The sequence below is a fragment of the Terrapene carolina genome, unplaced genomic scaffold, assembly GCF_002925995.2.
Source record: "Terrapene carolina triunguis isolate 2854851 unplaced genomic scaffold, T_m_triunguis-2.0 Scaffold130, whole genome shotgun sequence".
NCBI lineage: Eukaryota > Metazoa > Chordata > Testudines > Emydidae > Terrapene > Terrapene triunguis.
The window spans coordinates 13,564,874-13,586,527 of NW_020664481.1; the positions used below are offsets into that span (position 1 = coordinate 13,564,874).

The 21,654-nt window shown below is 42.3% G+C and overlaps 1 protein-coding gene across 2 annotated transcripts in view; it reads right to left on the reverse strand.

Moving 5' to 3' along the window:
* Positions 1-21,385, reverse strand: part of DOK5 (docking protein 5) — a 92,106-nt gene extending 70,721 nt beyond the window's left edge. For both annotated transcript variants that reach the window (XM_024203402.1, XM_024203401.1), the window contains exon 1: positions 21,320-21,385. In XM_024203402.1, the coding sequence (XP_024059170.1) occupies positions 21,320-21,385 (66 nt within the window). The remainder of the gene's footprint in view (positions 1-21,319) is intronic.
* Positions 21,386-21,654: the final 269 nt, after the last annotated feature.

Sequence of the window (21,654 nt, forward strand, 5' to 3'; positions counted from 1 at the left end):
CCTGCCTCTCCCTTGCCTTCTTGTACTGCCAGAAGCAGCAGCAACTGCTGTCTGCTGCCCTAGGGTCGTAGAGTCCCCCATCCACTAATGGGAAGACAGGCTGCCCTTACCCTGCCCTTCCACCCTAGCCCTGAGCCTCTCCAACGCCTCAAACCCCTCAGCCCCAGCCCTCATCCCCCCACACCCTAATCCTCTGCTCCATCCCTGAGCCCCCTCCTGCATCATGAACCCCTCATCCTCAGACCCACAGCCCTCACCCTTGCATCCCCTCCTATCCCCAAACTCCCTCCCAAACCCCCTCCCCTTCCCACACACCCCCTCCTGCCCTCAAACTCCCTCCCAAAGCCTGCACCCCCTCCCTTTGCACCGCCTCCCACCCCCAAACTCCATCCCAGAGCCTGCACCCCTCACCCCCTCCTGCACACCCACCCCCTGCCCCAGCCCGGAGCCTGCACCCAGCACCCAAACTCTAGCCTAGAGCCTGCACCCCTCCTGCACCCTAATCCCCAGCCCAGGACCTGCACCCCAGACCTCCTCCCCCCACCCAACCCCCCTCCCAGAGCCTTAGGCAGGTGGCGGGGAGGGGGTTTCTGGGCACCATCAAAATTTCTACAACCCTGCCACCCATGCGAGTGGATAAGGGTCGGGGCAGTCAGGGGACAAGAAGCAGGGGGGGTTGGGATTCTGAGGGGGGCAGTCAGGGGGTGGGAAGTGGGAGGGAGTGGATGGGGCGGGGCGGGGCTTCCCCCCCCAGTGTCCTCTTTTTTGATTGTGGAAGTATGGTAACCCTAAGCAATGGGGTTCCCGAACTGCAGTGGAGCAATAGATTGTACACATATCCCTATTTTGGCACCAGACCACCTTGCCACAACAAGCTACTTTTCAACAGCCAAACAAGCATTGGTGGATCACAGGGGACACTTCACCAACACCAATGTTGGCTGGTCTGAGAAGGGGCATGACACTCACATCTTTAAGAGCAGAAAGCTATAAGCGGGGACTTTCCTTTCCCAACTAGCAGATTACTGGCGTTGATGCAATTAGTGATCCTACCCGTTGATCCTCTGGTTCTTGAAGTCATACACCAGCCACCTTGACAGCACCAAGGAAAGATTCAACTACTGGCTCAGCAGAATGACATATACAGTATGAAAAGCCCAAATATGGAAGTAACACAGAGATCTAGTAATACGTGTCCATTTCTGCCACTGGCATCACAATTATAAGGAGATAATTCAGTGCTGCCATAGTATCCATTCCATTCGGAGCTGTGATACCACCCTTGGGAGCCGGGGACACCCTACTTAGATTCCACATACCCTTGTGCATATTCTGTCCAAATGGATGCTCTGCTTCAATACATACAAGCAATAATGATATACTGTATTTATATAGCACCTGTGATGGGTTCCCTCCAGGGTGCCACCTGAAACTGGGTACCACTGAGCCCCCCAACCCACCAGCCTTACACTGTACTGCTATGACCAGCCTGCCAAGCCCTCTCCCAGGCTCCGGCCTGCACTTTACCAGCACACATACAGGTAGAGACACACCCAGCTGTAGGACATACAGATGCTGTGATAAGCTCTGCATGGAAAGGCACACCTAGGGTACCTCCCAGTTCCTAAGGCACGCACACTCCTCTGGAGTGTAAACCCAAAACTATACCATCTTGCGCTACACAGGTATCTGTACAGTGTAAGCTCATGAAATTCAGTCCCTCCCTCAATATGGAGAAGGCTATGCAACGGCTTTCTGCTCCAAGTTATGACTCCCACACACTGGTTTTAGACAAAGCAAAAATAAGATTATTAAGTACAAAAGATAGATTTTAAGTGATTATAAGGGATAGCAAACAGAGCAAAGCAGAATACCTAGCAAACAAAGAAAACACACAAACTAAGCTTAATATACTAAAGAGATTGGATACGAGTAGCAAATGATTCAGGCAGGCTGCAGAGATTCTTAAGGGGCCAGCTGCACTTGTTTACAGCTTAAAAAACCCAGGTGTTCCTTTCACAAGCTAAAAATCACTTTAGCCTGGCTCCAGCACTCCTCCCACCCCTCCCCCCGTTCAGTCCTTGGTCCTCAGGTGTTTTTAAGAGTCTCTTTGGGATGGGGAGTCAGTGAAGAACCACAATGATGTCATTCTCATGCCTTAAATAGCTTTTGCGTATGGCAGGAACCCTTTGTTTCAAAGCTTGGTTCCCACGCCAGTCAGTAGAAAAACACTGATATTCCAAGATGGAGTCCAGCACCAGGTGACCTGGTCACATGACACTGTTGTGTCATAGCAGTCATGAGTCAGAGCCTGTGTACAGTGTCCTCAGAAAGGCTTCCTGGTGGGAGATTAATTTCTTCCAAGACCTATGGTTTTCTCCTAAAGGCTCATCAACCTGAATGGGCCCTTCCCAGCTAGCCATCTAGACTGAGCATCTTTTGCCTAGTGGGTGTTCCCCAGGTGCAAACACATTTGTAATACAGATCTATAGTCAATATTCCTAACTTCCGATACACAAATAAGATAATCATATTCAGTACATCATAACCTTTCCAATGATATCTCACATGACCTATCTTGAATTATGCCATAATCATATCATTATAATATCACTGTGAAGAATATGGGATGCAGTGTCACAGCACCTTCCACCCTAAATATCCCCAGTGCATTTGGGGTGGCATTTTCAAAGATGTCTAACTTCCTTAGGCTCCAAGATCACACTGAAATGGGAGTTGGGTGCCTACCTGCTTTACTCAGCATTGAAATCCAGCCACTTCTGGAACAAGGGGGGTAGCAGCCAGCCAGACCTCGAGGAGAAGAAATTTTGGCCAAAGAGGCAGAGGCCAATTTACAAACAATACTTTGGAGTTTTCAATGTCCAGGCAGGTTAAAGAGGGTGTGACAGATGCAATGCTATGAAAACTGCATTCACTTCATAAATGATATATGTCTAAATGTTCTCCCTCTCTATGGGCTGGCTAGTGATTGTATTCCTGGTTAAATAGGTCAGAAAAAGGATGCTTCCTGCAGGAACAAACACAGGGGCAAGGGGTGAGTTATTAATGTAAATCATCAGTTCTGAAACAATGCAGGTAACAAGTCTTTAAAGTCATCCCCCCTTCACCTGCTCCAGCCCAGAGGAAACAAACACAGACATGTTTGACTTGGGTTAAGAGGCCTAAGACAAAGTACTTGAAACTGTATATGTGAGAGCACTGAGCTAGGGAGGTGGTCATTCACACTCTATCCAAGAGTAAATAGACATGACACTGATCATGAAATACAAGCCCTGCCATATTTTAAGGGTATGTTTACATTGCAATTAAACACCCACACCTGGCCCACGTCAGCCAACTCAGGCTTACATGGCTCAGGCTGCGGGCTGTAAAATTGCAGTGTAGATGTTCAGACTCGGGCTGAAGCCCGGGCTCTGGGACTCTTTCCCCTGAGAGGGTCCCAGCACATCAACAACACAACTTCATAGCCCCACAGCCCAAGCCCTGAAAACCTGAGTCAGCTGACACAGGCCAGTGGTGGGTGTTTAATTGCAATGTAAACATATCCTAAGTCTCCCAGAGTCTACCAGTGGAAGATGGGTGACCATTTGGTAAACTAGAAGTGTGTATAAGCTGTTTATTGCTTTTAAGATGTGTTTTTTTCCCTCCTGTAATGCTTTTGTTTTGGATAACTTTACTTTGCTTTATGAAAGCTTCCTGGTCACTGGTAACCTAACATTGCACCCAACCCACTAAACTGCAGGTGCTAATCTGAACTTTGACCTGCTGAAGGGATGTCAGTGAATTGCTGGAGTCCACTGCCTAGGACCGTAGCTGGGAGGGAGAAGAATGTGGGATTCCACCATGAAAAAGGTAAGTGATTGACACCTCGGACCCCCTCATAGAGACCACGAGGGGGTCCGAGGTGCAGCTAATTTGAGGACTATTACAAAAAGGTTCAGTTTTTAGGTCTCATCTGAAATATCCAGACAGTGTAAACTAGATGCATCTCAATTTAGGAGAATGAGTTGGTCCTCCCAGGACCATAAATGGGGTAGTTCAGGTAGTTCCAGGGAGTTTAGGTATTTCAGGACTAGAGGCTTCAGGCCTGACTCCAATTTCATTTAGATGGAGTTACACCAGCCTAAAACCAGTTGACTTCTGTGGAGTTACTCCTGATTTACAGGGCTATGAGATTAGAATCAGGCCCATAGACTATGACATATATGCACAACACTTACTTCATTAAGCATCTTCACATCACGCAACAAATTGCATTATTTGGCTAAACAGAGAGGAAAATAATAGCATGTACTTTGCCATGTGAACACAGTGTGGCAAGAAGTGCCTTTGGTTCCTATTGTTCTGTAAGTGCAGTTCAACAGCACCCAAAATACAGGCATTAATTATTTCAGTACAATCAATTTTCAGCTCACTTTATCCTATGCTTCTTACAGATGCTTTACCTAAATAAGTGAGAGCACTAAAACTAATTTTTCCTTTGCTGACAATGGAGATTGTATTGTTCCCCAGATGAACATTACCTAGCATGTTAAGGGGCAATTTCATCTGCTGAAGTGAAGTTACTAGGAGAGAAATGCCGCAGTCATTCCACTCATCAATATTTTTAATTAAAACAAATTATGTTACTTTCAGTATAGGAAATAAAGTCGGATTCACTGATAGCCTGGTACTCCAGTGCTATTTCTGACAGCACTTGATGAACTGAGGCAAAAAAAATTTACAAAATTAGTCCATCAACTCTTATAATGTATCTAAAACTATAGAAACAAAATCAAGATGTCAGCCTTAGTTATCGTACTCCCTCCATCTGTTATTTCCCCAAGATGTTTCACTAGCACTGAAAGACATATATAGCTTGCAGGTCTATAGTATATAGAGATATAGTTCCATTGACTTCAGTGGAGCTATGCCAACTTACACCAGCTGAGGACCTGACCTTAGACTATATAATGGTTAGTTACACTGGCTGGTAGCTTTCCATGATCGGGAAGGATCAACTTTGCTCACAACAGAGCGTGGTTTTCTTTGGCCATTTTCTACTGTTTACTATCTCATTTGGACAAAGATGAAGTGCAAGAAGATGAAAGATTTTCATCCGTTCCATTATTCTCCATCAATATTGTTCTTATTAAACATCATGCACAATCACTGATTATATATTCACTGCTGCACAGGGCACCGTGAGTTACTTTGAATCCCTGAGATTAAAAGCACCGTAATCAGGTGTTCTTGTTTGGGGATTTTTAAAATCAGACAGCCTCTCCCCCAAACACTGCTAACACACACTCTCCCCCTTCATTTGGGAGTCTTTTTAGTTTATTGGGGGGGTGGATGAGGAAGAGCTAACATTTGGAATTACTGCCAATTTTACATCAAAACAATGAAAACCCAGAGAAATATGGGGGACGCAACTCAGTCTGAAACACATGCTGAAAAATACCTAGAAAAATGAGTAATTCTTATTATAAAAAAAAAAAAAAAATGCCTGCTTCATTGTTGGCTTTTAACATGCACCATAGCATAAAAGTCTTCTATACAATCCTCCATCTTTAGATATTCATAAAGAAGGTATGTTTAGATCTCCTACATTTTAGCAGGCAAACTTGAAGCTTTTTTTAGCATCCTTTGCTTACGATGTTATCACCAAAATCTTTTAGCTTTCTTTACAATCAGCATTTCAGATGCTACTACTGGTAACCGCCACCTTACAAATTAACAGCATAACCATGCATGACATTAGGAGGCTCAAAACTAGTGACCTGGAGAAGCTATGAAATTTTAACGGAACTGGGAACTAGGTGCAACTCACCTGATTAAGGTTTCATTACACTCCGAAAACTCCTGAACTATGCAAACCTCAAATGTACCCAGGTCAAATTTTGAGTGGACATGGTTACATCCATCTAGACTCATAATTTAAGTTTCACATAGCTTTCTCTTGAAATCATTAATTTAGATTGGGGTAATAATTTAAAATTGCAAACTGAAAAATCATGTATTGAAAACCATGTGAAGAGAAACAGTTCCCCTGAACTCCTGCAAACAAAAACCCTGAACAACTCACAGGGCCAGTGCTTGAGGTTGTAAACAAAATACCATCCTACTAATTTATGTCATAAAACGTAATTTAATCATCAGTTTGCAACTGTAACCCAGTGGTCAGGGTGTTGTTCTACTCTGTCTCCAGTCCACAGATGATATGAGACTGTTACAGCTCTCACATGGCAAGGCTACCTTCATCTCAATCTGTGGCAATGACTTGTTTTAGTTCTGAAGGCCCCCTGTTCAATTCCTCATGTTGGCCAAAATGGTGGCAGTCACATAATTACTGTCCTCTTAATCTCCAAATAAGTCACCCTAACAATGTCCTAGAGCAGGGGTCAGCAACCTTTCAGAAGTGGTGTGCCGAGTCTTCATTTATTCACTCAAATTTAAGGTTTCGCGTGCCAGTAATACATTTTAACGTTTTTAGAAGGTCTCTTTCTATAAGTCTATAATATAGAACTAAACTATTGTTGTATGTAAAGTAAATAAGGTTTTTAACATGTTTAAGAAGCTTCATTTAAAATTAAATTAAAATGCAGAGCCCCCCGGATTGGTGGTCAGGACCCGGGCAGTGTCAGCTCGTGTGCTGCCTTTGGCACGCATGCCATAGGTTGCCTACCCCTGTCCTAGAGCAATATTGGAATGAACTGGCTAGTGTGCATGCCTACCCACCATCCTTTACCAAATGGAATCAACCCTGCTTAGCTGTGCCATAGGATTTATACCACTATCCACAAAAGGAGATTTCCTTCAGTTTAATCTTCATTCATGATCTAGAAAAAATTTACATTAACTGTGTCATGAGGGAAGTTTGTACCCCAAATGCATTCAGAAACTTCAAATATTTAAAAAAAAAGTTCTGAGCAAAAAAATGAATTTAACTAGCAAATTGAAAGAACTAGCAGGACTCTCATTCTGGGTGTGCCTAGATGCAATTTCCACACCTCCTTGGAGTATCTTCAACCTTAAGGTGACTGTATGAAGCCACCACTTGCACTGCAATGCACCATCATCAATAAGCACAAACAATGTCCTAAAACAGCATAGGTGTGGCCACTAGTTCATGAGTTATCACAATGTGTATGCTCATGGGGTACAATATTACCCCACAAATGCATTATCTATTAGCATGTACAAACTACATTTATGTCAAACAAACAGCTTGCTTAGTGAAGGATACATAGTTATCACTATTGCAACACAAGATACTCTGACTAGAAGCAAACATGTAAACAGAACTACTACAAATACAAGATATGTACCCCAAATATGTTGCACTTTGCACCCTCACATACTTTTTTGATACAGAAAAAATATTTTTCATGCTATTTCTTTTTGGGCTGAATTGTGTACATGTGCCTAGGTGACAATGTCCTAAAACAGCATAGATGGATGGCCACTAGTTCATGAGTTATCAGAACATATATACACTCAAAGGGTACAACATTACTCCATGAATATGGAGGAGGGTTAAATGGTTGGAGGCCTCTGATTTTAGAGCACAAAGTTCTGAGTTCTATCCCTGCTGTCACTGGGACGTACTAAGTGGCACAAAATCCCTGATAGCTGTAGATTTGTTCCAACACTTACATTTTATAATTTGCTAAAAATATGATCATTCAACAATTTAACATATTGCAGGTTGAGGTTCTTAGCTTTTCCAGCAACTCATCTCCTTTGATTCAGTCTTCACATCTTAAAGTTTAAGTCATAACTATCTGGTATGAGTGTGAGGGCATGAATTTTCTTACACTATGACCCCAAACTTGCATTTTGTTCCCCATTACACAGGAATCCACTCACACAGAACTTGCAGGATTCGGGCCTATTTTTCGTAAGATGCCAAGGACACAAAGTGCACCACACAGAACTGGCCAAAAAATTTCATTTGAAAAAAAAATTTCCCCAAAAGAATAATGTGTCGTTCCCCCCCCCCAATTAAAAAGGACCTCTCTATTTGAGAAATTTTAAAGGTGTAAAAAAACGGAAACCCGCAAATTTCAGTTTGATAACTGAAAAATTTCAGCTTAAAAACGTCTGTCTCCACCACCACCACCCCCCCTTCACGTTTTTGGATTTTTCATGAAAACCTCAAGACTTCTGATATAAAATGTTGAGATCCATCAATTTTTTTTAATTGGAACAAAAATGTTTCCTCGCTAGCTCTAGTGCAATCTAAGAACTAAATAGCAACAACAGTGACAACTTATTTTCTAAGTGGTTCATAGTAAAATGAAATTGTTGTACAGCCCACATTTTTTAAATCTAGCAGTTAGCCCGTGTGGCTGAGATTTGTTGGTAAATTCCAGGTTCAACACGGTCAATTAGCACATGCTAAAAATACACATCTGTCAGTTTTTAGGTGACATTTTTGTGTTGCTTTTTAAGATGACATTAGCCTCACAGTACCATGGAAGTCTGATAAAAGAAGAATGTGTAATCCTGTGGGTAACACATCAATCTAGTTAAACAGTCCAGAAGCCTGGGGAACTCCTCTTCCTTTTGAATCTTTAATCAATCCGGAAACATCTGGCATTCAGAGCATTTCATGTTATTCCACTTATTATACAAATGCTTCCTAGAAATTAGCTATCAGTAAGTGATAGACAGTTAAGAAAATCAGCTTTCCCTCTCCCCAACCTCATTTCACTCGAAAACCAAATTCCCAGAACAGAAGGAACATGGTCCACTTATTTTGACAAAGGGAAAGTACAGCCATGCATGGATCCAATTTAGTCCTCAGTGATCTTGTCTGCACTAGGAGCAAAAAAATTCCCATTGTTGCATCTCCACCGGTGACTGCGGTAGTGGGAGATATAGTGTAGACAAAAGCTATTGCAACCACCCAGCATTTTTAACACTGGGACATCATTGGGATCCAGGATTTCCCAGGACACTGGGAGCCAGGATTTCACCCAATGTTTGTTTAGACTTGTTCTGATCCAGATTAGGGGACATGATGATTAAGATAATTGCACCAGAGGAGCCTTTTTTACTCTAGTGTTATCACTGATGGAGCTGAAACAATGGGAATTTTTGCCCACCTCCCTCCCCTGGCCAAAAATAAAACAAGATGGCCTACATTTTCTACAGAGCCAAGTACACAACAGCTCTCACCTAGGCACCCAAGTGTTTACCATCTACCCGTCCCCTTTGTTCTCAATGAGAGTTGCTGGGCATTGAGAGATCTAGCCTCTTCATTAATAAGTCAAGCTTTTGAAAGTGTTGGGGACCCATACTTGAGCCAGGATTTTTCGAAAGCTCAGCTTCCCCTTAGGCACCCAAATGAAGTGGCCAGATTTTCCAAGAGCATTCAACACCCAGCAGCTCCTGTGGACAAGAATGGGAGCTGTAGGATGCTGACTTCCTTTGAAGGCCTAGCCACTTGTACATTTAGGTGCCTGAGGGCTGTGTTCAAAGTGTCTACACAAGGCCAGCCTTGTAATTGGAACTGTATGTAATTCATTTTGAAGTTTAGGTAAACTGTAAAACCTATTTGGGAAGTTAAATTTTGGATCTAAAGCACAAACTATACAACTGATATTTTAAAAGTGGACTAAACATTGGGGCTGTTCCTTCTGCAAGAACAGTTATCAGTACTCATCTCTATGAACTAGTCTCCAGACATCACAGTTAGTGAGTCACAGATGAAGCCAGCTGATTGCTTATAACTGTAGTTTGTAGGGCAATCCCACCTCTGAACTGGCTACCCCAGTGCTCTAATTCAGGAAGGCAGTGACATGGGAGGAGATCAATGGAGGTTAGACACCTAAATACTTCTGAGGATCTCAGCCAGCTCCCAAAGAAGGATCCACTTTCTAATAATATGGACGGTGGATCTTTCTTCACACAACAAAGGCGTCCCTTCAGCAGATGGGACTACAGCTGTGAGATGCAAACAGAATATGGTGATTCTGGATTTAATCATTACAAATACGGACAGACAGGTGCATGGTAACTGTGAGAACAGCTCAGTGAATGGCCTAGCAAGTGCAGAGGTGGTAGATTTCACAAGACTCAGAACAAACGTCTGCTGAGCAGTCAGGAAGAAGGTGTGATCAAGGTAAATACTGGTGCCAAGACATAGCTACAAGAAGCAGATTGCGTTCCTATTGCTCGACAAACCCCACATTAAGGGAATAAGCAGCTGGTTTTCTTAAGTGCCGTGTCTTGGCATATCATAGGATGAAGTGCACCAGTACACAGGTTTGTAGGTGTAGATCCTCGGCTGCTGTAAGGTATCATAGATCCATTGGATTTAATGGAGTTATGACAGTTTATGGTACTTGATGATTTGCCCTGTAATCTCCATATATCTGTTCGATACAATGCAAAAAATAATTTTATAAAACCAGATATTACATATATTACAGTAGTAGTTTTCTTTATAGTTATCCATTAAGGTTTTAAAAGTGCTACACATTATTTTCAATTGCAGGATGTTCTTTGTCTTGCAACCATACCATGTAGCTGATTAGTGAACTGTATATATTTTCCAGCAAAAATCTCTTCTCTTGTAGACATTAAAGAAACATTACAATGCAAATGCATTAGGCTGAATGGCAAAGATGACCAAAACATTTAGAATGGCAAGTGATTCAGACACAATTGTCTGTGTATATACTGCTATAGAATTGAATTAATATACGTTTGGCCTCAAGATATACGAGACAGTCAAAGCTGATTTTAATAACTAGACTTTTTCTCAGAATCAAATTTCATCACTAATACAGCCTCATCTAACATATGGGTATTCTTATCTTGCATATGAAAGTGCTCTACAGTATTTCCCATGATATTTAAAGAAGATTAATAATTTTTAATTTTTACTACATCTCTAGTGACAACTAGTCTTTAAGCTGGGCAAATTTTCCTTCATTATGATACTGTAAATCAAGCGAGTCTAGAGTTGTCACAGAATCCGTTCAGTTTAAAAATCTCACAACATTCAGGGAAGTACACAATCTGAATTGACAAGTTACACATCCACCCACCAGCAGCCAACACAAGCAGTCTCTCAGGGTCACGAAGCAGCTGTTAAAAGTAGAATGAATATAGGGTATCTTCATTAGTGGATATAGTCTTGTCCAGTGATTAAAGGCAAAGGGAAACCAATGGCAATGGCCAAAGCAAACACTCAACCCAACAACCAAATGTATATAAATTCTGATATTTCATGATGCTAATGTGGATCTTGAACAAAGGAGTCTTTGGGCTAGCTTCTCAAGCAGCACAGATGCCCTAATAAGGCAGATGGAAATTCCCTAGTACAGTGAAAATCCTGGAGGGGCATAAAACTAACTTAGCTAGCTCTACACCACCCACTCTCCGCCCCCCAGAAACATGAAGTTCATCCTGTGATCCAGCAATCCTTAGAGAAGTGCTCCTGCCACCTTAAGATCAAGTGCTCTGGACCCCAGCCATCACCTGCATTAGGGGAGCAGAAAAGTGGCTTACAGCCATTTCTCCCACCCCACCCCCACACTGAGTAGAGCTTGACATAAGGACTTGGCCTTTGCTGTATATTACAATCCTATTTTAGAGAATTACACTGCGGTCTATCACTGCTATACCTGAGCATCTTACATGTTAAAAAAGTCAATGGCAATAAAGTCCCAACCATTATTAATATTTAAAAGATTACTTTTAATACATCTCTACCTCGATAGAACACTGTCCTCGGGAGCCAAAAAAATATTACCACGTTATAGGTGAAACCGCGTTATATCGAACTTGCTTTGATCCACGGGAGTGCGCAGCCCCGCCCGCCTGGAGCACTGCTTTACCGCGTTATATCTGAATTCGTGTTATATTGGGTCACGTTATATCGGGGTAGAAGTGTATTTCAAAAAAAGTTGAGCCATTGGTCAGCTCTACATCCAGTCAAAAAAACCTGAAAAGTTTTCATTAATTTTTTTTCTGGTTTGACTTATTCAGTGGCAAGACAGGAATATTTTTTTCAGAAGGATAAATGAGAGGGCAAGATCAGTTTCAGTGTAACCTGACTGGCAGCTCCTGTATTTCTCATGTCGCCCAAGTACAAAAGGTATCTTATTTCACAAAGATCTGCTTTTGTCATGATCAATTATTTATATTAAATGCCAGACTTTATGGACTGCTGGTCCAATCTGATATGGTAATTTGAATGTACGTCTCCAGGCAGTAGGATGACCACCTACATTTCAAGGAGTAAAGGACCACAAGGCCTTATTTAATGAGACAGCATCCCACTGTGACACTGCATCCCATATTCTTCATAGTGATATTATTACGATATGATTATAGAATAATTATGATGTAGTTTATGCAAGATAAGTCATGTGAGCGGTCATTGGAAAAGTTAAGGTTTGCTGAGTATGATTATCCTATTTGAATGCATGTATCATTTTTGTATCTGAAGTTATCAATATTGATTATGTACAGTATCTGTACTTCAAATGTAGTTACACTTGGGTAACGCCCACTAGATAGTGGGTGGGGAAGGGCCTATTCAGGGAAATGGGCCATTAGAAAGAACAATAGGCCCTAAGAGAAGCTTATCTCCCACCTGGTGAACCTTCCTAAGAACACTACAGACAGCCTGAGAGTAATGGCTGCTATGACTCTACAAGGACATATGACCAGGCCACATGACGCTGGACTCCATTTGGGGATGTCAATGTTTTTCCCACAGACTAGTCTGGGAACCAAGCTTTGGAACAAAGAGTTCCCGCCATATGCAAAAGCTATATAAGACAGGGATCAGGAGTACTTGTGGCACCTTAGAGACTAACAAATTTATTTGAGCATAAGCTTTCGTGGGCTACAGCCCACTTCATCGGATGCATAGAATGGAACATATAGTGAGGATATATATATATATATTACACACACACACACACACACACAGATAACATGAAAAGGTGGGAGTTGCCCAACCAACTCTAAGAGGCTAATTAATTAAGATGAACTGTTGTCAGCAGGAGAAAAAAACTTTTGTAGTGATAATCAAGACAGCCCATTTAAGACAGTTTGACAAGAAGCTGTGAGGATACTTAACATGGGGGAAATAGATTCAATGGGTGTAATGGCTCAGCCATTCCCAGTCTCTATTTAATCCTAAATTGATAGTATCCAGTTTGCATATCAATTCAAGTTCAGCTGTTTCTTGTTGGAGTCTGTTTTTGAAGCTTTTCTGTTGCAAAATTGCCACCTTTAAATCTGTTACTGAATGGCCAGAGAGGTTGAACTGTTCTCCTACTGTTTTTTGAATGTTATGATTCCCGATGTCAGATTTGTGTCCATTTATTCTTTTGCGTAGAGACTGTCCGGTTTGGCCAATGTACATGGCAGAGGGGCATTGCTGGTACATGATGGCATATATCACCTGCACATCTACCAATGTGAATGAGCCCCTGATGGTGTGGCTGATGTGATTAGGTCCTATGATGGCGTCACTTGAATAGATATGTGGACAGAGTTGGCATCGGGCTTTGTTGCAAGGATAGGTTCCTGGGTTAGTGTTTTTGTTCTATGGTGTGTGGTTGCTGGTGAGTATTTGCTTCAGGTTGGGGGGCTGTCTGTAAGCGAGGACAGGTCTGTCTCCCAAGATCTGTGAGAGTGAGGGATCATCTTTCAGGATAGGTTGTAGATCTTTGATTATGCGCTGGAGAGGTTTTAGTTGGGGGCTGAAGGTAACAGCTAGTGGCATTCTGTTATTTTCTTTGTTGGGCCTGTCTTGTAGTAGGTGACTTCTGGGTACTCTTCTGGCTCTGTCAATCTGTTTTTTCACTTCAGCAGGTAGGTATTGTAGTTTTAAGAATGCTATAGAGATCTTGTAGGTGTTTGTCTCTGTCTGAGGGATTGGAGCAAATGCAAAGACTCCTGGAAACACCTGAGGAACACAGACTGAACTGGGGGAAGTGCTGGACCCAGGCTAAAGGGATTTCTAGCCTGTGAATGAAGACCTGAGAAACCCAAACTGTAAAGCTAATGCAGCTTGTGCCTTAAGAATCTGCAGCCTGCTTGTATCATTTCCCAGGGTGAGAATCTGCTAATTCATATCCAGTCTATCTAGTATATTAAACTTAGGTTGTGTTTTTGTTTATTTGCTAAGTAACCTGCTTTGATCTGTTTGCTATCCCTTATAATAACTTAAAATCTATCATTTGGAGTAAATAAACTTATTTTTGTTTTAATCTAAACCAGTGAGCTTTGACTGGAGTGCTTGGGGAACATCTCTGCTTGGTTACCACAGGTGTGCATTGTTCTCTTCACATTGGGGGAGAGGTGGACCGGGTATTAAACCCATACACTGGCCAGATTTGACCAGGGCAGGACGGTAATGCTCTGGGGTCCTAGGCTGGGAAGCTGGTGGTTAGAGAGCCTGTGTGTAACTGCAGCTGGTGGTGTCTCTACCTGTATGAATGCTGGTGAAAGTGCAGGCCGGAGGGCTTTGCAGCTTATCACAGTAGTACAGTGTGAAAGGGAGCCCACGCTGGTGGGTCAGGGGGCTCAGTGGTACCCCAGTTTCAGGTGGCACCCCAGGGGGAACCCGTCACACCCACAATATTTTATTTTGGATTAAAAAGACCCACACATTTTATACTGTGACACAAATGTATGATTGTTGCTTGCAAACATTGCTTTAATCAGATCAAATGCTTTTGATTAGTTGTATATTAATCACAGAGAATCACACAACAGACTGTAAACAGGGACCGGAGTCCTGGTCCATTACTGGGGCTTGTAAGTATTACCACAATGCAAAGGAAGAACTGCTGTCCATTAACACAGAGCAGGTGATCAGTGGAATGAAATGAATCTTAAAGTACTGCATACTAAAAAATTACCAGCAGTACAATCCAGCTGCAACCCCTTGTGTATTTCAGTTTTACTGGAATGTGAGATGGACGTATGTCATCGTTTAGAGGACTTTTTTTCGTAAGGATGGAAAGACTCTGGGAGATGAGAATGTTGTGTTTTCTTAGGAATATATTATGCTCTGCAGAGGAAGCATGTGATAAAAATGTTGCTATGGGAACTATTCTTTATTACATAAATGTAAATTGTCAGGTTTTAGATAATCAATGTAAAAAACCATAAATGACGCAAATTAGATTTCAAGTTATACACTGGCTTTCCAGAATTTTGTCCTCTGATTCGCTTGATGAATAAATGATTTGCTTTCAAACAAAATTACTTGAACAAGCTTTAAGAACCGCACACACAAGCATCAGCTTCACCCCACTCTCTTAGAAATGTCAGAACTTAAGAGAAGTTGTACAGTCAAAACTCTGCTCCCATTTTTCCTCAGGCTGGAATTAGCCCAGATTTACACTGGAGAAACTAGGCGCAGAATATGGCCCGAAGAGCCGATTCACTGATTAAACACATGCCAGGTTTCTTGGAGAAAGAAGATAGAGAATTGGTCTAATGTTTATCTCACCACAGAGTGATGGAATCCTTCCCACTTTGGAACGAGTCCTCAGACAGCGGTTCACAAAACAAGGATGTTTTCCCCACTAAAGAATTTCACCAGTATTTGCTCACCTCCCACTCCGCCCTGCCCCTCAACCTGCACATGGCTCAATACAACCAGCACCAGCCTCTGCTAAGGCGAACTGGATAAGAGTCTTACTTTAGCCAGCAAGACTCACCAAGATGGAAAGCTGAAGTAACTTGCTCAAGACCATAGACTCAGCATCCGAGTCAAAATTCGAACACAGTAGCACCTGACAACTCAACCCTGTATCCATAAAAATAGCACTTGTAACTTATTATTGTGAAGACAAAAGCAAGATGTGTCACTACACATCTACTGATGTATTTTACTTCTCCAATCTAAATGTATCTAACTCCAGAATACATCAGGAAAATACATCTGTAGTCCAACACACCAAGCTAGAAATCACCAAAATAAAGTGAGATTGGATAATATTGGTGTGTAACCACCCACTTCCAAATTAGCTTAATCACTGCTGTCAGCAAGGCATGCTTGAGTGAACTATAAGACCTATATCATAACCATATGGAAAGAAGAGAAGAGGCTCGTTTATTCATCTAGATTGTGTCTCTCTCTAAAATACAGCAAACTAATGCCACAATCCTATTGATAGTTGGGCACATGAGTAGCCACTCTGAACTTAATGCGACTTCCCACAAAGTGTGCCAAGTTACTCATGGGCCAGATTTTCAAAGAGCTCAGCTCCTGCGTAGGCACCTAAATGATATGGAAGTGGAAATCTGGACCCAGTTGTGAGTACTGAGCAGCTTGTATTTACCGTTTTCACTATGACAAGGTTAGAGGGATTGCCCGCTACATCCCACAATATATGGAAAGTGATAATTTGATGTACTGTATCCTCATCTAGGAGGAAGGATTGTCCCATGGTCAGGACACTAGCCCAGATGTCTCAAGACCTGGGTTCAAGTCCCTGCTTCCACCACAGACCTCCTGCGTGACCTGCCCCAGTCATACAGGTAGCTAAGGATCTGGGCTTATCTGCTCTTTTAGGTGCCTAAATCCACCATTTAGGTGCCGCTTACATTCTCAAAGCCACCACTCGGCTGCTGATTAACCTTGTGGGCAGCAAAGTTTACACTGGTAGGCAGCTTTTGAATGCCAAACTGCTGGTGTTTCCCCATAGCTAACAAGCTGCTCAGAGCCAGAGGCCCCAAAGCAAGATTCTCAAAGTACACAGGGGAACGCCTGTCTCACCAGCAGGCCCAGTCTGAATGCATCTAGGACCAAATATCTGCAGCAGAAGAGCCAGATGCAGGACACTAATAGGTTGAAGGGCAGCAAAGCACAAAAAGCAAGCAGGACAGGAATTTTTTGACAGAACTCTGCTCATGTGTACTTCCAAAACTAAGACCTCTCTTCCTCTGGTTTAGAGAGAACATCATCCCTCGCAAGTAGCCAATCTGGCAGTTAGGGCATTCACCTGGGTTGGGGACACCCAGGTTCAAATTCCTGATTAGGAGCAGGGACTCAAACAGAAGTTTCCCACATCCCAGATGAGTGCCCCAACCATCAGGTTATTGATTAGTCTGGTGTGAATCTCTCTTAAAGCTATTCCGCTTTCCACAAGTTGTCAGTAGACCAGAGAGAGACCGACTGTGGTTAGAGTATGCCCCCCAGATGGGGGAGCCCTTGGTTCAAATCCCTGCTCTGAATCATTGTCCTAACCATCAGGATATTGGCAGGGGGTGAGGTTCTCTCTCTAAACCAGAGAGAGAAAGGTCTCAGTTTTGGCTGCTGAAGCATGAGCTATCTGATCTGGCATAGGCACCTGATTCCAGGAGAGGATCCTGAGCAAAGAAGGGCCCTAGTCTCTGGCCCAGTCTGGTGCATAAGCCTCTCTCTCTTCAGCATTTCCTTTCTAGCTACCTGCAGAGGCTCCCGACTCAGGTCGCTGGCTTCTGAGGATCCCTTCCTTAGGTGCCCAACTCTTCCCAAGCATTGTATGGGGAGCCTGGGCACCTAACATGGAGCTGTGCGTTTCACTAGACGGCAAGCTGCCTATGGGTTAGGAGTTGCAATGCAGAGCAGAGTAACACTTAAGTGCCTTTGAGGATCTAGGCCTAAGTTCCCCATCTGTAAGATGGTATCGTATTGGTATAAAATAGCACGTCCTTCCCCACATGGGTGTTTTGAGGATAAAAATCATCCCAGATTGTGAGGTGCACAGATACTACATTAATGGGGGTCATAGGTACCTAAAACAGACCGCTCCAGGAGTCAATACAACCCATTGAAAGCTTTGGCTGAAGCAGAATTATGCTGGTACATATGTGCTGGTTCAGAGCTACAAGTGGGTGTGGTGCTGATCTTTAGTCTCTGCAGCATTCTACACAAGCTGGTCTTATATTTAAGTACTTAGGTTAATTATAATTACTGCAAGTATTACTAGAATGAAGTGGAATCTGAAATCTTGGCACTGGAGAGCTGAGACATTTACAGCAAATGCAAGTGGTAAAAAATCTGAAGCCAGGTTATTTCTAGTATTAGCCGTCTGAACTAGTAGTAGAGCGAATATTACACACTGCATGTGTATGGGGCATCAGGTGGGACCTCAGATCCTCAGCACAGACCTTGGCCACTTGAGCTAAAGAAGTAACCTGCTTATTTGGTAGCTGTAGCAAGCCTATTATCTATGCCCCATTGGGTTGGAAAGTCGGTGGCTTAGCAAGGGTATAATTTAGGTCCAAAGGTGGGTGCTTGACTTAGAGTCTAGGTCACTGTCCAAATTTTGGTCCTGTTCAGCCTTTGACTCTATGAAGGTTTCAGACTATAAGCGCACTCTCCACACTATGTTTGTCCTGTCTTAGATCAACTGGCGATGGTAAACTGAAAAAGTTCTTTAGCTGGGTTAATTATAATTAATACTTGGAAGAAAAGGCAATCAGATTAAGTAAAGGAGAGAACCTTTTAAAAAGAGATTAATTCCAATTCTATGGATCTTAACTAAATAAACCAACAATGAGAGAAAAAATTCAGTCTACATACGATAGGGACTGAGAATACTCTTCCATAAAGAGCAAGCTGCAAGGTTTTACAATGTGGAACTTCACTTATCACTGTCTTTCTACCACTAACCACTCACTGGGCTTGCTTACATGCCCATCCACCTTCTCCGGCACACCTTTGACAGTTATCAGCTATTTGGAAGTTTGGTCTGTTTGTTTATCTGTTGTGAACTGCATGGTATACTCCTCATTTGTTTCAATGGGAAATTATGTACACTGTGTTCATTTTGCTTTGTTTTATGAGTGTTTTCCCCCTCCCCAGTATGGATAAATACAATAAAAGTTACCTATAATAAAGGTCTGAATGCACGGCTGTCATGGAGTTCCACCTGAGATGTATTAGGCCCAATAAGTCTATCGGAGAATGCCCAAAATTAAATCCTTCTATTCGAAGGGTCATACTTACTGTATATATTATACATATACTTGGCAGAATTAGATTTTTAATTTCAATGGATAATACCTATATTTATTTTGAATTTTTTTTGTTATCAATTTAAATTTTCTGCAGTTGGGGGGAATTATGGGGTGAGAAAGTGTCAGAATTTTTTTATGACAGTAGATGTTGAGATTCAAAAAGTTATAGCTTTATCACTGGTAAAGCACAAATTGATATCACATATCAAAATGTACAAAGTAAATCTCCTTAAATCAAACTAATAAGCTCTTAAGCAGTACTTTTCTTACTTTGCTACCTGCAAATTTCAATTATTGATATAAATATTTTTATTGGTTTGTGTGTGTACAGTGAAATCAATGTTTACCAACATTTACTGATAAAAAGCTAATCCTTCCAAGACTAATTATACAGATTGTGCAGATTCCATCAACATGAGGAAATTACAAGCAGTATCATATTTTAGCTGTCAGAAGACTGCACTGTACAAACTCCATGCACCACTTATGGAAAGTTCTCCTTTTATACTTCCTTGAGTGTCTGTTTTCTGTAACACTATTTATATACCAAGTAAATATAGATCCAAAAGATCATAACTGTAATAAACCAGCAAAAACTTTTAGATATCCACAGAATCTTTCAAATAAATTCCCATGTGATAAACCTCAGTGTAAAGCTTCAAACCATGAATGATTCGGAGTCACTGAATTAATAATGCAAGGGCTGTTCGTACTGGCATACAACAAAAACCAGAAGGCATTCTAAACTTCTCATAACAAAAGGGTAAGTACATCCAAAAGAAAAATCTATTCTCAGAACCCTCCCACTCCCCACCTTGAACCACCTTCTAACTAGGTTGCATATTTTATACAATAAGAAGTATGCTTTGCAGCCTGAAAGGCTGATTAACTGCAGCTTTTAGGTAGCTTGCCATTCTTTGATACCCAGAAGAGAGACAGCAGCACCATATTCTCAATAATACGAATGGGAATTAATCACACGAGAGGAGAATGAAAGCCAAAAGATGTGCCATAAGGAATTGGCCTGCTTACATTATATGCATCACACCCATGTTTAAATTCATAAACATTTCACAATAGTAACCAAATGCATATTTGCAAAAGAAAAGGAAGGAGCAGACAGAAGAAAAAGATATCAGAAAGTATAAAACTATTGTGCACCCCCCCAAACTCAGTGAGAGCATTTTAGAGTGTTTTAAGATTAGTACAAATCTCCCTCCCCAACACACCTGAGCTTTTAAATCACAAATGCAAACTTTTAATGGGCAAATGGTCAGTCGGTAGGAATACCCAGTGCATGTGGCATCAACACAGCTGCAACTGCAATCCCAGGTGAGATGAATGGTTTTGACAGCCACAAATGTTACTGAATTCAAAAGGCACGAGTTTGCATTGCAGGAAGTAAGGTCTTGTCTACATGGGGACATTCAGGGAAATTAATCCTAATTAACTAAGGGGGTGAATTTAAAGTGGCTTAGTAAACCTGTGTGTGGATGCTCTTTCTCAGAATTAAAGTGGCCTTAATTCAGTTTATTAATCATTAAGGCCACTTTAATTCTGAGTAAGAGCATCCACACAAGGGTTTAATGGGAGTTAACTAATCCACTAAAGTCACACCTTTAGTTAATTAGGATTAAATTTCCTGAGTTTCTCCCTGTACACAAGCTCTAAAAATCAGTCACACAGGCCTTCCGATAGCATCCTAGAGAAAGTTTTAGTTAACACCCCTCCACATATGTCACTGCTCCCTGCCCCCAGTAATTCTCAACAACTCCCCAAAACACACATCTGTTTTAAAAGAAGCCACCAAAAGCCAACCCCACCCCATATTTCAGAAGCTATCTTCCCAGTTCAGATTCTTTTGTAGCTGCATGTTACTGTCAGACTCTGATCCACCGTCCCTGCCACCAAAAGGCTTGCAGCTCAACTGCAAACTTAAGTGAACTAGAGCCCTTTGGCAATGGAGATCTTGCTTGTGTTCCTAAGCAGAACAGAGACCAAGTTCTGGTCTGCCCTTTCCCCAAAACCAAAGTGCATCTGTTCAGAGAGCAGTCTGTTGCGCTGCACCTCAAGCTGTTTCTATATTTGTAGTGTGCAAATGACACAGTAGCGATCTGGATTGGGGGCTGAAGGCAACATTTTTTGGTTGTTGTTTGTTTTCCCCCTGAGACAGCCACCGAGCAGTTTGCAAAAGAAATAACAATCGGAGCCCTCGCGCATGCTGTCTCCAGCCCTGGCCAACGAGAATGCTAAGGCATGTCACACTGAACCACCCAAAGAGAAAAAGAACAAACAAACAGAAAGGGAAAGCACAAATACTTACACCTAAACGTCTGCTCCTAATCTTTACATACCCTTGCTTCACTATGTCATTAAAATTGGAAGCCATCCTTTTTGTGGGGAGGAGCCGCTCGCCCCCAAGTTGAATCCAGTCTGTGGCTGAAATGATTCACCAAGCCCACATCCCCTGGAATAATCCTCCTGACCCAGAAACTCAGCGGCAAGAGTTTTAATCCACTTGGGAGAGGGGGGGGAAGAGGCTAGAGGACCCCCTCTGCATCAGCTGCCGGCTGGAATGAGCTCAGCGCTCCAGCTCAGCTCCTCTCCTCTTGCAGAACAGCGGGATCCGCCCTCTGCCTTCCTCCCCACCAGGGCAGA